The sequence below is a fragment of the Desarmillaria tabescens genome (assembly GCF_030435595.1).
Source record: "Desarmillaria tabescens strain CCBAS 213 chromosome Unknown EV420scaffold_14, whole genome shotgun sequence".
Classification (NCBI taxonomy): Eukaryota; Fungi; Basidiomycota; class Agaricomycetes; order Agaricales; family Physalacriaceae; genus Desarmillaria; species Desarmillaria tabescens.
In genome coordinates, this window is record NW_026848313.1 from 732,178 (window position 1) to 745,117 (window position 12,940).

Consider the following 12,940-nt stretch of genomic DNA (forward strand, 5'->3'; position numbering starts at 1 on the left):
TGACTGGAATGACTGGTAACGCTGTAATAAAATACTAGGGTCAATAAATAAATAACATATTGGTGACAAGTACAATACGTCCGGAAAGTAGCAGTTACATTGTCCATCATCGTCGTCTACTTCCTCGCGTCGTGTAAACATTTCTAGCGTCCGTCAATGTCCCCGTCAATGCTCCAGAGCCCTTTGTAGAGTATTTCGTGTTCCCTTTCATTATTGGTTGTGGTATTGATGGATATGAAACGGAAGATGCAGAAGAAACCAATGACGCCGGCGCCACTGGTGAACTAGGTGATTGAGCAGAGGACGACAGTGTTTCGTCGATCACCGAGGCGATATCGTCCTCTTCTGGCAAAGGAAGGTGCTCCGCCAGAAAGGCCTCGTTCTTAACAGACGAGAGCACTTTCTGTCGCCATGCCTCGAGCAAGTCGTCCCGACTTTTGGTGAGCTCCCAGTGGTCGACATATTCCCACGCTTTTCTCCGAGGCGTAGATCCCGTTGGCACATCTTCTTTGGCACCCTGCTCTGCCAAAGAACGCGTCGCACAGCCCAAAGAAGACACCTGTGAACTTGCGGAACTTTTCAAGGTCGTGATCATATCCTGGAGATTGGAAGCCTAGCAGATCAACTTGAATATGATATTCTCGAAAGAAAAGAACTTCGCGTACCGTGGAGGATACCTGGTTCACGAAACCCTCGGTACTACGAGATGTTGATGCAAGATCAAGGTCAAGTGATCGATATTCAGATTGAACATTCACACCCATAGCCTTAGTTGTCTCGATTCGAGCGCGTTTGACACGTTGATGTTGTTCGAAACCTGGATCATTCATCATGAGTGACCATTGAACACGTACAGAAAAGAATCATACTTGTAGAACAGGAGTCCACCATGTCCTGAGTTTGTTTTTGGATTATATTCGAATACGACGATATTGATCCAGCAACGTTGGTGCTCAGAGAAGCCAATTCCGTGGTGACAGTCTCTTTCACCTGGTTCAGGTTCTAGGAAGCTAATAAGAAACACCATAACCGAAAAAAAAACAACAACAGATGCTTACTTTAAGAATACCGTCTCTTGTGCGCTTCATATCTCCACTCCGCTTCTCCAAGGTGGTCGCCACTTTGGTACCTTCGCTTTCCATGTCACTCAGCGCGCTATCCTGCTTCCCAATGAATTCTTTCAACACTCCAGCACCCTTTTCATTTGCAATCTGGACACCCTTCACAGCCACCCTGAGTCCCTTATCTCTCTCCATCACAAAGTCTCCAAGCAACCCAGATATCCGTTTGACTAGTTCGCTCTTTGATTTGTCCGCGTTAATCCGCTCGTTTTCGATCATTGTCGTCAAGACTTCATTCTGCTCGCGCAACCGCTGAATCTCGGCATTCGCAGCGTCGGAACCGAGTGATTGCAAGGCAAGAAGTCCTTGCCGTTCAGCTTCAATGAACTGTAGAGCATCGCGAAGCACATCCTCAACTAACAGGGCCATCGCTTTCACAGCTTTTTCTACTCCTCCAAACGCATTAGCTCCCACGTTGTCCACTTTGGCGCACAATTGTACACAGCTGGAGCTCAGGTTTTCACCCCACGAACCAAAGCCAACTTTGAAAGTCTCGTGCGTCTCCTGCATAGTCTTCTTCACAACTGTGAGAGCTTGATCTTCGGAGTCGTCCTGCCCACATATATCATTTAGTGATTCTTGTACTTGCTGTAGATGCTCGTGGATACGTTGGGAGTACGATGCAAGGCTCGACAGTTCGGAGGATTCGAATTGTTTAGCTTCTTGACGTAATTTACTGACATTTGCGGATGAAGTGCTCATGAATTCATCGAGGTGTCGCGAGAGAAGTTGTGTGGCTGATGCGATGTTCTTACCATGCGTCAGAACTGCCTTAGCGTTCGACTGCATGACATCGTTTTTGCGTTCTGTAAGAGTAGTACGTCAACTATTGTAGTGCCTCATGGGCACATGGGACGCACCAAGTTTGTTGAACAAACTTCCAACATCGGCGATGCTCTCGTGAGTCACGGTCTTCAATCCTCCAGCAACTGTGTCCAGGACACCTTCAGTCGCTTGGAATGCTCGGCGGACTACCAGTTCTTCCTCGAGCGCCACTTTGACCGACAAAAGTTCAGTCTTCTTCTCCTCTAGGACCTCTTTAGTGGACCTTAGGTGCTCCTTCGTGTCCTTCAGCTCGGCTTCTCTCTGTTTCAGTCTTCCGATACTCTCTTCGAACTCCTCTCGCACGACTTTCATTTGTCCCTCTACAATCTCCACTTGTTTCCTCGCTTCGATGATCTCGGTGTCCCGGAGCTCTTGCTCAGCAGTCATTTGATTCCATGTCTCTTCCGAGAAGAATATACCATTCTTTTCTCGCGCAGCCAGGACATCGGCTTTCAAACGCTCGATTTCCGCAACGTACTCCTTGAGGAGGGAGTTTCGCGTCATCCGTTGATTGACTTCAGGTTTGTTACGAATAGATTTGGCTCTCATCGCATAGTCAAGGGTCGACAACGTCTCTTCGATATTGGAACGGGCGGGAGAAACGGTGGCAATGATGCAAGTCTTTGTGCGTCCTCCAAGCGAATCTTGCAGGAGTCGAGTAAGTTTGGATTCCCTGTATGAGTGTCAGGCTTAACAGCTTCGAATCAAGTAAAACTGACCTGTAAGGAACGTGTTGAGCTTTGTCAACCAGCGCGTTTATCACGCGTCCTAACGTCAACAAGCTCTGGTTGATCATTCCAGCTTCCCGGGCGCGGGCATTCTGAGCACCAGAACGTCCAATGTTTTCAGACCCGGCCAAATCAACCAAGTTAAGTTTTCCGGTCCTAAGTAAATCCTCCCCAACAACGCCGTTTTCTTTGGTATGGACGGTGATAGAGAAGATAGAATGCGACCGACTAGAGTGGTCGTTGAATTTCGTCGCAGCTACTTGACGTCTGTCACTCCCCTTGGTCAAGAGTGCCAATGCATCAGCAGAATCTTTTACAGATATCTCTTCGATGCCTTGGATGAAAACCCCGCGCTTATTGGCATCGTCGAAAATTTTCAAACCACCGTCCGCGCTTTTGGAAGCGTCCTTGGACATTAGGCTGCGTATTACCTGTTGGAACAGGAAGATCAGGTGCCAGAAGGTCACGGAGTTCTTCGTTGTACAGCTCGATATAGGATATCTTAACGCTGAAGTCAGATCCAGACGTCTCCAGAGAGTGGAAAAGTCGAAATAGAACCCGCGGAATCATACCAGCGTGGACTGATGGATTGCCCATGGCAGTTGGAACCAAGTCGCCATGCATCGTGTAGCTGAAGTCGATATGTGAATGTATATTGACAAGTCATCAGAGGTACTCACGTTTTACCGGTGCCCGTCTGACCGTACGCAAACAATGTGCAATTATATCCCATCAACACCTGCTTCCAACATTGGACTGACGACTTCATGATATATCAATGCTTGGTCTGCTTCAGGACCAAAGACCAGATCGAAGGGATACGTGCGTATAGGTGGAAGAGTTACAACACCCAGAGTAGATGTTGGAGCTGTCGTTTCAATGGAAACCTGGTTACTTTTGGCTCCGTTTGAGGTGACGATGACTGGGCTATTGCTTTCGATTTCACGTTCCGAGCGTCGTCGACACCGTAGAACAACCCGTATATTCGATTCAGCATCATCTTTATGCTTTACCGGAGCGGCTGCTGTTGGTTTCTGTAATCTTGATGTTGATGGCACAGGTAGTGACGAGTTCTCTATTGGAGACGAAGGTTTGGCCATAGCTGAACGGGAACGTGGTGGCGGTAGGCCTGGATTATTGCTCTTCGAGCGCGACGATGGTGGACGACGCGTAGCCATTGTAGGGAACGGCGAGCGTGATAGGGAGATGACGGACAAACCAGAGGTATAGTCGTGCACCAAACAAACGCGGACAATACAAACTCCGCTTGACGCGCCATACACGTGACCTTGACCTACTTCCATTTCAGGAGCCGATGCCGATGCTGAGCCTGCTTTGTTAGCGACGCCATGGGCAAACGCAAAAAATCGTCGAGAAAACCGGGTCCAACGAGGAAAAAGGAGCCCCTTGGTGCGTATAAAATGCTTTCAAAATGCTTTCATCATCGCAGTGCTTACAAGGGACGCAGATGTCACGTTTACATGCCTTTTCTGCCACCACGACAAATCAGTATCAGTGAGAATGGATAGGAAGGAAGGAGTTGCCCAGCTGATTTGCAAGGTCTGCGACCAAAGATTCCAGAGCAAAGTCAACCGTATGCCACCCGTCCGCCTACCTTGAACTACACCCTGACTCCTTCTCCTAGATCTCACCGAGCCCATCGACATATATTCAGAATGGATTGACGCTGCAGACGCGGCACAATCAGGCGAGCCCGTTGTCCGACGCCCTGCAGCTTCATCCAGCCGTGCTCGAGCACCTGCATCAGCCGGGAGCGACGACGATTGAGCTCTGGAACTTGAGGCTGTATTCTTGCATTTAACTTCTCGATAGCAATACGTGTACTCTTTCTTCCGCAAGTGTATATTATATACGATTTTTTATTGTTCTCAGAACACGCTGTTGCAGCGTTGCTTAGGCTATTTTCGGCGAGCTCAGTCAAGCCGTAGTAGCAACACGGCAACAAATGCAAACACATCTCCCTTTGATCCCAATCGCCTTTCCGTCACTCACGCCCCTTGCATCCGCTCTGTTTCCTTCTTTAACATTTATTGTCTCTTCTGCATTCTTTATTCTTTAGAGCGGCCCCTGTAATAGAGTTGGTCCCGCCATGGCCACCACGGGCAACAACATCAAAGTTGTTTGTCGGTACGGCATCTCATTCACTCATATCATCGAGTTTCCAATGTCCCTCAACCTTTGCCACCCTACTGTCCAGATTTCGACCTCCCAACGCGATAGAACAACGTGAAGGCGGAGAAAACGTTGTCGCGTTCGATGACAATCTCACCACAGTTAAATTACGGTCGACCTCACTCACGTCGGGTCCCGAGAAGGATGGTTTTACTTTCGACAGAGTCTTTCCAATGGGAACGAAGCAGCACGAGGTATTTGACTATGGCGTGAAGGAGTGAGTGCCATTCTTTCATATTTGAGATACAGTACTGAATAGGGTAACTCAGTATCGTTAAAGGTAATACCAGTTTGCCATATTCCTTGTCGATACACTCTCTTACTTTGCTCTTTCCAGATGTCCTAGATGGGTACAATGGTACCGTCTTCGCCTACGGCCAAACGGGGAGCGGGAAGACTTTTACTATGATGGTCTGTCATTTACTCTGCCGGCGTCTTCAGGAACAACAATAGCTCACCATCTTTAGGGTGCTGACATTGACTCTGATGAACTCAAGGGTATAATTCCTCGAATCACTGAACAAATCTTCCAGTCCATCGTAGAGAGCGACGCACACTTAGAATACCTCGTCAAAGCGTCGTACATGGAAATTTACTTGGAGAAAATCCGTGATTTGCTGGCCCGTACGTCGCCGTACTGCTTTCATTTTACTGCAAAACTGAAAATACAATTTCTGATATTAGCTCAGAACGATAATCTACAAGTTCATGAAGAGAAGTCAAAAGGTGTATACGTCAAGAACCTGTCCGACTACTATGTCAGTAGTGCAAGAGAGGTGTATGAAATAATGCGAACTGGTGGTGAAGCACGAGTTGTATCATCAACAAGTAGGTTGCTTTGAGCATCGCATTAGTGTCACTTAACATTGTTTGCATAGACATGAATGCCGAATCGTCTCGGTCTCACAGTATTTTCCTCATTACTATCGAGCAACGCAATACGGAGACCGGCGCTCGGAAGACCGGAAATCTTTACCTTGTCGATCTTGCCTGGGTCGGAAAAGGTTGGGAAGACAGGCGCTTCTGGCCAGACGTTGGAGGAGGCAAAGAAAATTAATAAATCTTTGTCTGCTCTTGGCATGGTTATCAATGCTTTGACTGATGCGAAGGTTTCCAATTTTTGTCTTCCGTTTATTCGTGCCGCTAACAAAGGAATAGGTCAAATACATCCCCTACCGTGACTCCAAACTTACGCGCATCCTTCAAGAGTCGCTTGGAGGAAATTCACGCACCACCCTCATCATTAACTGTTCACCGTCATCTTACAACGAAGCCGAAACTTTGTCTACGTTACGTTTTGGTATCCGAGCAAAGTCGATCAAGAACTCTGCCCGTGTCAACGCCGAACTGTCGCCTTTGGAACTCAAGGGACTTCTCAGTAAAGCGCAGGCTGCCAACGCATCGTACCAGAAATATATCGCCGCCCTTGAAGCAGAGCTTGCTATCTGGCGTTCTGGCGGACATGTCGAAGAGGTGGAGTGGGCCACGCCAGGAAAACATGGCGCACCTGCAGCACCTGCCACAGCACCTACAAAGAAGACTCCTTCATCTTCATCGCCGTCAACTCCGGCTTCCTTATCACGCAGTTTGACGCCAGTTCCTGTCAACCCCGCTATAGAGGGATTGCGATCTGACGATAGCCGTCCTCAAACGCCAACCGTAGTTGGTCTAGATAAGGACGAGCGCGAGGACTTTTTGAGGAGAGAGAATGAGATCAGTGACCAACTGGCCGAGAGGGAGAGCTCTTTAGTCGCAGCAGAGAAGCTCGTCAAGGAGTTGAAAGAAGAGCTTGCGTTTTTGAAGGAACAGGAAGCTGCCGTCAACAAGGTTTGTACTCGTACTAAACGGCAGGAAAGAATAAAGCTGACGCCGTCCTTTTTGATATAGGAGAACAAGTCGATGTCTAGTCAGATCAATGAGCTCAGACTGCAAGTTGAACGATTAGATTACGACAACAAAGAGGATGTCATTACAATAGACATCCTCAAGGAACAGAATGCGGATAGCAAGAACGAACTGGAGGAACTGAAGAAGCAGATTGCGGAACTCAAGTCTGCGCAGAAAGAATCATCTGCTGAAGACAAGGAGAAACGCAAGCAGGAAAAGATGGCGCTGATGATGGCGAAATTCGATACTGTACGTTATACATTTTTGCTTACTCATGCTGGTGTTTACTCTAATAATAAACTACAGCAAGGTGCCTTTTCCGAGAAAGATGATCAATTGCGGCAGATTCTCGCGAAGTTAGATGCCGCTGACTCTGTTTCCTCACTAACGGCGGATGATCTCACGGCAATTAGAAGGCAATTGGCCGAAGGCCAAAGCCTCGTTAGAGAGACCGTTGACCGACTTAGACAGAGTCAGGAGGAAAACGAAATGATCATACGCAGGAGAGATGAACTAGAAAGTCGTGTTGCCTCTTTGGAAACTGAATACGAAGAACTTCTTGGTAAGTTCAAAAACAGATTGCTTTGGAACAGTTGTTTATGACATTCATATGTTCAACAGAGAAGACCATCCATGACGAAGAAACCAGTAATGTTGACATTGCAGAGTCTATGGCTGATCTCAAGGTATGTTTATTACCTTCGCCTTTCGCGACATCAGTTGATGTCATTTTGCACCCTAGAACAAACTCGAGGCACAATATGCGGCGAAACGTGATGCTCATCTGAGCGAAGTCGTAGATCTTAAGCAACAGCTTGACATGAGAGCGAACGAGGTCCGAAGTTTGAATGCTTCCATTGAGAGTTTGAAGAGTGTCAACGAGGAACTTAAGGTCAGCCTTTTCTTTTGTTAACTTGCTTACCTTATTGACCGGAACTATCCCCAGCGCGCCTTTGCCGTAACATCCGCCGGTATTGAAGGTGGCAAGAACCTTGCCGAGAGCGCCCAAGATCTCGAACGCACACGAAAGGCCATCAACGTTCAATTAGCGGAATTCGATGGTGTCAAGAAGTCTCTCATGCGAGATTTGCAAAATCGGTGTGAGAAGGTGAGCACCTATTCTAGACAAGTCCGATTCGTATTTGTAATAATACCTTCAGGTCGTTGAGCTGGAAATCCAGTTGGACGAGATCAAGGAGCAATATAACAACGTCATTCGGAATAGTAATAGCAAAGCCCAGCAGAAGAAGATGGCTTTCTTAGAACGCAATTTAGAGCAATTGACACTGGTACAGAAACAGGTGCGCTAATACAAATGACATAGGTAGATCGTGCGGCTGATATAAGATTAGCTTGTTGATCAGAACTCCTCCCTGAAGAAGGAGGCTGGAATTGCAGAACGCAAGTTGCTTGCACGAAACGAGCGGATACAGAATTTGGAAGCCCTCCTTCAAGACGCTGACCGAAGATTATCCGTGCAGAACCAGAAATTCGAGGCACAGCTTCAAGCTGTTAAGGAGCGATTAGATCAGGCTCGCGGTAGGTGGTAGTTTCATCTGCACTGCGTGTCTCTTATCTCGTTCGTTTTATGTAGCACAAAAGGCGGCGACAACGTCTTCGTTAACTTTCGGTCGTATCGCTAAGCCTCTAAGAGGTGGGGGTGGGACTGCGCCTCCGACATCAGTGCCTGTGCCCATCAGTGGAGGTGGTGGCTCCAATGCCAACCCATTGGCTAGACTCCAGAACGAAGAAACAGGGTAAGTTGGATCATCTATATCTTGGTCCGAACAACATTAACCGTCATTGGCATTCGCCGTTCGCTTTGACAGTTCCGGAGGTATGTGTATTTGTTAGTGTCATGGAATCAGGACTCATCATGTTTTGTAGCTAAGCGGGCGTCGTGGTTCTTCAACTCTCGGTGAAGTACACAAACCCGTGGCAGACCTTCCACTTCTTTCTGCATTGTCCATACCCTTTATCTCTCATTTAGCATCTATTATCTTTCTCTAATGCAGCGTTTTCCATGCATGAATTTTTACTGTATACGTGGCGTGATCGCCTGTGAATCTAAGATGTACAGGCCACTGCGGCAATCTTCACCCACTTTCGGGACCAACCTTTACCATAGGCCCATCAGACGGGGCATCAACCGGTTGGAGCCTCCGTAATATTTTGGGCACACTTTGAGCACCACAGATGGTACATTTTTCGGCCTGTGATTTGACAGAATATAATGGTGATAAGATCGGACCAAAATGGGTCGGATCCGTCGGCGAGGTGGGAAGCACGGCCTTATACCGAAGAAAAAATATGATTTTTATGCGGATTTTTTTGTCTTTTTCTTGCGTTGCTGCCGGAGTCAAGTCAAGGAGCAAATGCGATGAAACGGCTGAAGGATTGACGGGAAGCATTGTCCGGAAGCATTGCAATTATTACGTCACTGACGCGCCTAGCTTCGAATTGGAAAAGAAGACCATACAAGTTCCCCGTGCCACGCGAGATTTCCTCATTTGATTCCGTTGAAACGCGAGCCAAGATTTTATTTTATTCTTCTATATTGCCTCCGGTGTTACTTTTTTAATATTTTCTAGGAGAAACGGTTCATTTTTGCCTTTGCCAGAATTTTGGCCTAGTTTCGCGTCCTTCGTCGACGTGCCGCTCTTTGCTTTCTCTCCTATCCCTTTCCTTCAGGTCCCTGCTACCTCCCTTCCCCCTTGTCTCACAAGTCGCGTCTCTGGCTTCCATTTGGCTCTAGCAGCCCTCCTCACGTTCTCATATCCGCCCTCTTTTGGTCACCGTGGGTTTCGCTTAGGTTTACGTCGTGTTTTCCACCAAATAATCGTCGTATCTTCTTTTGTTGACCATCATAGTCCCGCACCCGTTCCCACTGTCGTAATTTCCCCTTCTTGCCACACCAAGTGAGTGCACGCTCACTGGACTCGTTTTCGCGTCTAAATTGCATAGACATATTATATAGCACCTATTTTCGTCGATGTATGGGGATTCTTCGCGCAAGCCGTCTGGGTCGTCAACACATTCCGGAGCTCACTCCCCGACGAATCCCCCGACAAATGTTTGTTACAATGCTCCAATGCACTCTTGTGGCGCTCATTCTTTTCACTAGCTGGCACCGCCAAGAAAAATTACGCCGACTACGAGTGGGAACATGTTGAGCGTTAGCATGCCTGGCGCCAATGGACTCAAGGGACTTGTCAATAATGCAGGATGGCAGGTAAGTTCATTGGGCATTTTCCTTTTCGGTCCCAGAATGGTTCATCGTGGCTTTTAGGTTTGGGACTCAGGAACTTCCTCATCGCGACGAAATCCCTCCATTTCATCGGCTGCTAGTGGAAATGATCTTTCAACGTCGCAGGGAGACCCTAATTTTCGGGGTAACTTTGGGGAAGGGTGGTCAGCATCGCGGTCGACTAGCGGAGCTTGGGACGATGCTAACGGCGGGAGTCCTCAGAAGAAGGAATTCGCTCAATTGGTTAGTCATGCACGACCTTCCGGACTTTGTTTATCCAATGACTCGTCTGCAACAGGAACCGCCGTTAAATCTGCATCACCCGAGGCAAAGGCAGCTACCATCGGCACCATTTTCGGGTCCAAGAATTGTATGTCGTAGCAAATAGCCTTTCTGCCTTCCTTTATCCTTTTTTTTTTGCTCACTTACTTGCATTGCTGTCAGGACGACCGATCTTCTGGTTCGAAGAAAGGTCGATTTTCTCCCCAGCGGTATGACGGTACTTTGGGCAAAGATTCGAATTCTTCTCGATATGCTTCTGCGACATCGCCGACGAAAGCCTTCGTTGCAAGCAACTACTCTGTCCAACAAAATGCTCCCGCAGCATTTGATTCTATGCAGAGTGCTTCGGGCGTAGATGATCTTTCAATAAGTCTCCGCGGCATGGCTGTCGAAGATGACTTCACTGTACAGACTCGACAGCACGATGACTCCTCCCAGCCTGCTCCCAGCCAGCTGAGAGCCATGCCTCAAGGCCGTGGACCTTATCCCTCGTTCCCTCAGCCCGACTACAGCGGCTTCTATCCTAATGCGACCAGTAGAGACTCGTATGTCGAGTATCCTTATGCATATGGCGCTGCGCCGCCGGATCCGTCGTTGTACGCTTCCCCACATTTGGCGAACGCTGCTCCCGCGATTTTTCCCGGGCCCCAGGCCTTTAGTGGCATGGCTGATCTTCGTCAGCAAACTGCGATGTTCTATGACTACTCCGTGAACCGTCCTCCCGGGTCCCATTTCTACTTTCCGGCTCCCCAAGCTATGATGTACCCTCCCACTCATTCTCCTATGATACCCTCGCAAGTTCCTAATAATAATCCGCCAACATCGAATGAGAAGAAACATGAACTATCTGTGCGTCTTTGTCTTACTGGTTTTGGGACTTATGACTGACTTATATTCCCAGTACTCTGTTCAACAGCAATTAGCGTCCCAGACCATGATGTATGCTCCTGTTCGGACGAGTCCATCCCCTCACGGTCAACCATATGGTCCTGGCATCGACTATAATTCACAAGGGCCTCCCATTATTGGGAGTACTATCTACGGTCCCAGCGGTCAGGTCGTCTATCCCCACGGAATGCGCCTTGGCCGCCGTGACGGTGGTCATCCGGTCATGTCGTTGCGTAGTCCGGTATTGGACGAATTCCGGTCAAACAAAGCCCGCAAGTGGGAGCTGCGGGTAAGGCATTCTTCCATAGAAACATGCGTTCTCTGGCTGACGATCACAGGATATCTATGGTTACATTGTTGAGTTCAGTGGTGACCAACATGGGTCGCGTTTCATACAACAAAAATTAGAGACTGCGACTAGCGAGGAGAAGCAACTCGTTTTCGAAGAAATCGTTCCGGCCAATATTTTACAACTAGTCCAAGACGTCTTTGGTAATTATGTAGGTAGACGGTGCGTTTTAATCGGCTTTTGGTGGCTCAGAATATTTTCAGGTTATTCAAAAACTGTTCGAACACGGAACACAAATGCAAAAGACACTACTTGCCAATACTATGGAGGGACATATTCTTCATCTTTCGTTACAAATGTATGGTTGTAGAGTGGTTCAAAAGGTATACGTCCTTGATATCCGCTGTGTGGTGCCCTGACTTGTTCTAGGCTATAGAATATATACTACCAGATCAACAGGCGGCATTCGTCAGGGAACTTGACGGCCATGTTTTAAAATGTGTCATGGACGCAAATGGGAACCACGTACGTTTAATCCGCACTTTGAAATTCTTGTGCTGATCATCCTTGTAGGTAATTCAAAAACTGATCGAACGCGTGTCTCCGGACAAACTGGGTTTCGTGAGTTCGTTCAGGGGAAGCGTGCACGAGCTTTCTACGCACGCTTATGGCTGCCGTGTGCTTCAACGCTGCCTCGAACACTTGCCTGAAGAACTGGCTCGCCCATTGTTGGAGGAGCTGCACGACTACACCAACACTTTGATGCAGGATCAGTTCGGAGTATGTTGTCATTTTGTGTCCATCACCGCAGACTGACCGGCCTCGCGGGACAGAACTATGTTATCCAATTTGTATTGGAGCACGGACAATCGCACGATAGGACCCAGGTAACAGCTAAACTACGAGGCCAGATGTTGCAGATGGCTCGGCACAAGTTTGCGTCAAATGTCTGCGAGAAGGCCCTTATCTGCGCGGATGCCGAAAGCCGACATATCCTCATAGAGGAGATAATGGTGCCAAAGCAGGATGGCGCAAATCCGGTTATGACGATGATGAAGGATCAATTTGCCAGTAAGTCGCGTTTACTGCATGCCGCTCACGGCTCACCGGGCCTAGATTACGTCCTCCAACGTGCGCTGCAAGTTGCTGAAGGGGAGCAAAGAGAGGCATTAATAGGCATGGTTCGTCCTCAATTGATGAGCATGCGAAAGTATTCCAGCGCATACAATAAACACCTTAGTTCCAGTACGTATCTAGTTCTCTTAATCCTTTCTCTCCGAAGCTCACACCCTAGTTTGACAGTCGAGAAATTACTTGATAAATCTAGTACTCAATCTGGGGAGCTTACTGTCATCCTTCCCGAAGTCATTCTTTCTGGCCGCACCCCTTCAACCCTATAATCCCTTTCTATGGACATACACCACCACACGCTCATTTTTAATTCTGTGATCATCAACTCTGCTTTGTGTCTGCCTGCACC

At 48.0% G+C, this 12,940-nt stretch overlaps 4 protein-coding genes across 4 annotated transcripts; 3 read left to right on the plus strand and 1 right to left on the minus strand.

The window, feature by feature from the left end:
* Nucleotide 1: 1 nt before the first annotated feature.
* Nucleotides 2-3,880, minus strand: EV420DRAFT_1537534 (kinesin 2). The gene is made up of 8 exons (XM_060472947.1): nt 3,425-3,880; nt 3,159-3,305; nt 2,666-3,094; nt 1,982-2,619; nt 1,059-1,927; nt 870-1,002; nt 666-817; nt 2-613 (listed from the first exon to the last, which is right to left on the minus strand). Exons 1-8 carry the CDS (start codon nt 3,850-3,852, stop codon nt 107-109), a joined length of 3,303 nt encoding a protein of 1,100 aa, XP_060331948.1. The 5' UTR covers nt 3,853-3,880; the 3' UTR covers nt 2-106.
* Nucleotides 3,881-4,007: 127 nt separating this feature from the next.
* EV420DRAFT_1537535 (Elf1-domain-containing protein) lies at nt 4,008-4,611 on the plus strand. The gene is made up of 3 exons (XM_060472948.1): nt 4,008-4,084; nt 4,143-4,268; nt 4,320-4,611. Exons 1-3 carry the CDS (start codon nt 4,024-4,026, stop codon nt 4,460-4,462), a joined length of 330 nt encoding a protein of 109 aa, XP_060331949.1. The 5' UTR covers nt 4,008-4,023; the 3' UTR covers nt 4,463-4,611.
* Nucleotides 4,612-4,656: 45 nt separating this feature from the next.
* Nucleotides 4,657-8,591, plus strand: EV420DRAFT_1537537 (kinesin heavy chain). The gene is given in 17 exon segments (XM_060472949.1): nt 4,657-4,822; nt 4,893-5,084; nt 5,111-5,115; nt 5,205-5,278; nt 5,335-5,491; nt 5,552-5,695; nt 5,746-5,861; nt 5,881-5,976; nt 6,026-6,694; nt 6,755-7,003; nt 7,061-7,316; nt 7,376-7,440; nt 7,497-7,646; nt 7,701-7,862; nt 7,915-8,055; nt 8,107-8,293; nt 8,349-8,591. 17 exon segments carry the CDS (start codon nt 4,785-4,787, stop codon nt 8,513-8,515), a joined length of 2,868 nt encoding a protein of 955 aa, XP_060331950.1. The 5' UTR covers nt 4,657-4,784; the 3' UTR covers nt 8,516-8,591.
* Nucleotides 8,592-11,042: 2,451 nt separating this feature from the next.
* On the plus strand, nt 11,043-12,860 carry EV420DRAFT_1269176 (ARM repeat-containing protein; the record flags this gene model as incomplete). The annotated part of the gene is made up of 9 exons (XM_060467486.1): nt 11,043-11,132; nt 11,185-11,460; nt 11,510-11,671; nt 11,724-11,843; nt 11,890-11,985; nt 12,034-12,240; nt 12,294-12,531; nt 12,577-12,705; nt 12,763-12,860. The coding sequence occupies 9 exons, from the start codon at nt 11,043-11,045 to the stop codon at nt 12,858-12,860; spliced, it is 1,416 nt and encodes a 471-aa protein (XP_060331951.1).
* Nucleotides 12,861-12,940: the final 80 nt, after the last annotated feature.

Coding starts and splice junctions, on each gene's coding strand:
- EV420DRAFT_1537534 (XM_060472947.1), bottom strand. CDS start 3,852: ATGGCTACGCGTCGTCCACCATCGTCGCGCTCGAAGAGCAATAATCCA. Junction 3,306..3,424: donor CATGAAGTCGTCAGTCCAAT/GTTGGAAGCAGG, acceptor TATCGACTTCAG/CTACACGATGCATGGCGACT. Junction 1,928..1,981: donor AAGTTTGTTCAACAAACTTG/GTGCGTCCCATG, acceptor CTACTCTTACAG/AACGCAAAAACGATGTCATG.
- EV420DRAFT_1537535 (XM_060472948.1), top strand. CDS start 4,024: ATGGGCAAACGCAAAAAATCGTCGAGAAAACCGGGTCCAACGAGGAAA. Junction 4,085..4,142: donor GAGGAAAAAGGAGCCCCTTG/GTGCGTATAAAA, acceptor CAAGGGACGCAG/ATGTCACGTTTACATGCCTT. Junction 4,269..4,319: donor ATTCCAGAGCAAAGTCAACC/GTATGCCACCCG, acceptor TCCTTCTCCTAG/ATCTCACCGAGCCCATCGAC.
- EV420DRAFT_1537537 (XM_060472949.1), top strand. CDS start 4,785: ATGGCCACCACGGGCAACAACATCAAAGTTGTTTGTCG. Junction 7,004..7,060: donor TGATGGCGAAATTCGATACT/GTACGTTATACA, acceptor AATAAACTACAG/CAAGGTGCCTTTTCCGAGAA. Junction 7,317..7,375: donor TGAATACGAAGAACTTCTTG/GTAAGTTCAAAA, acceptor TATGTTCAACAG/AGAAGACCATCCATGACGAA.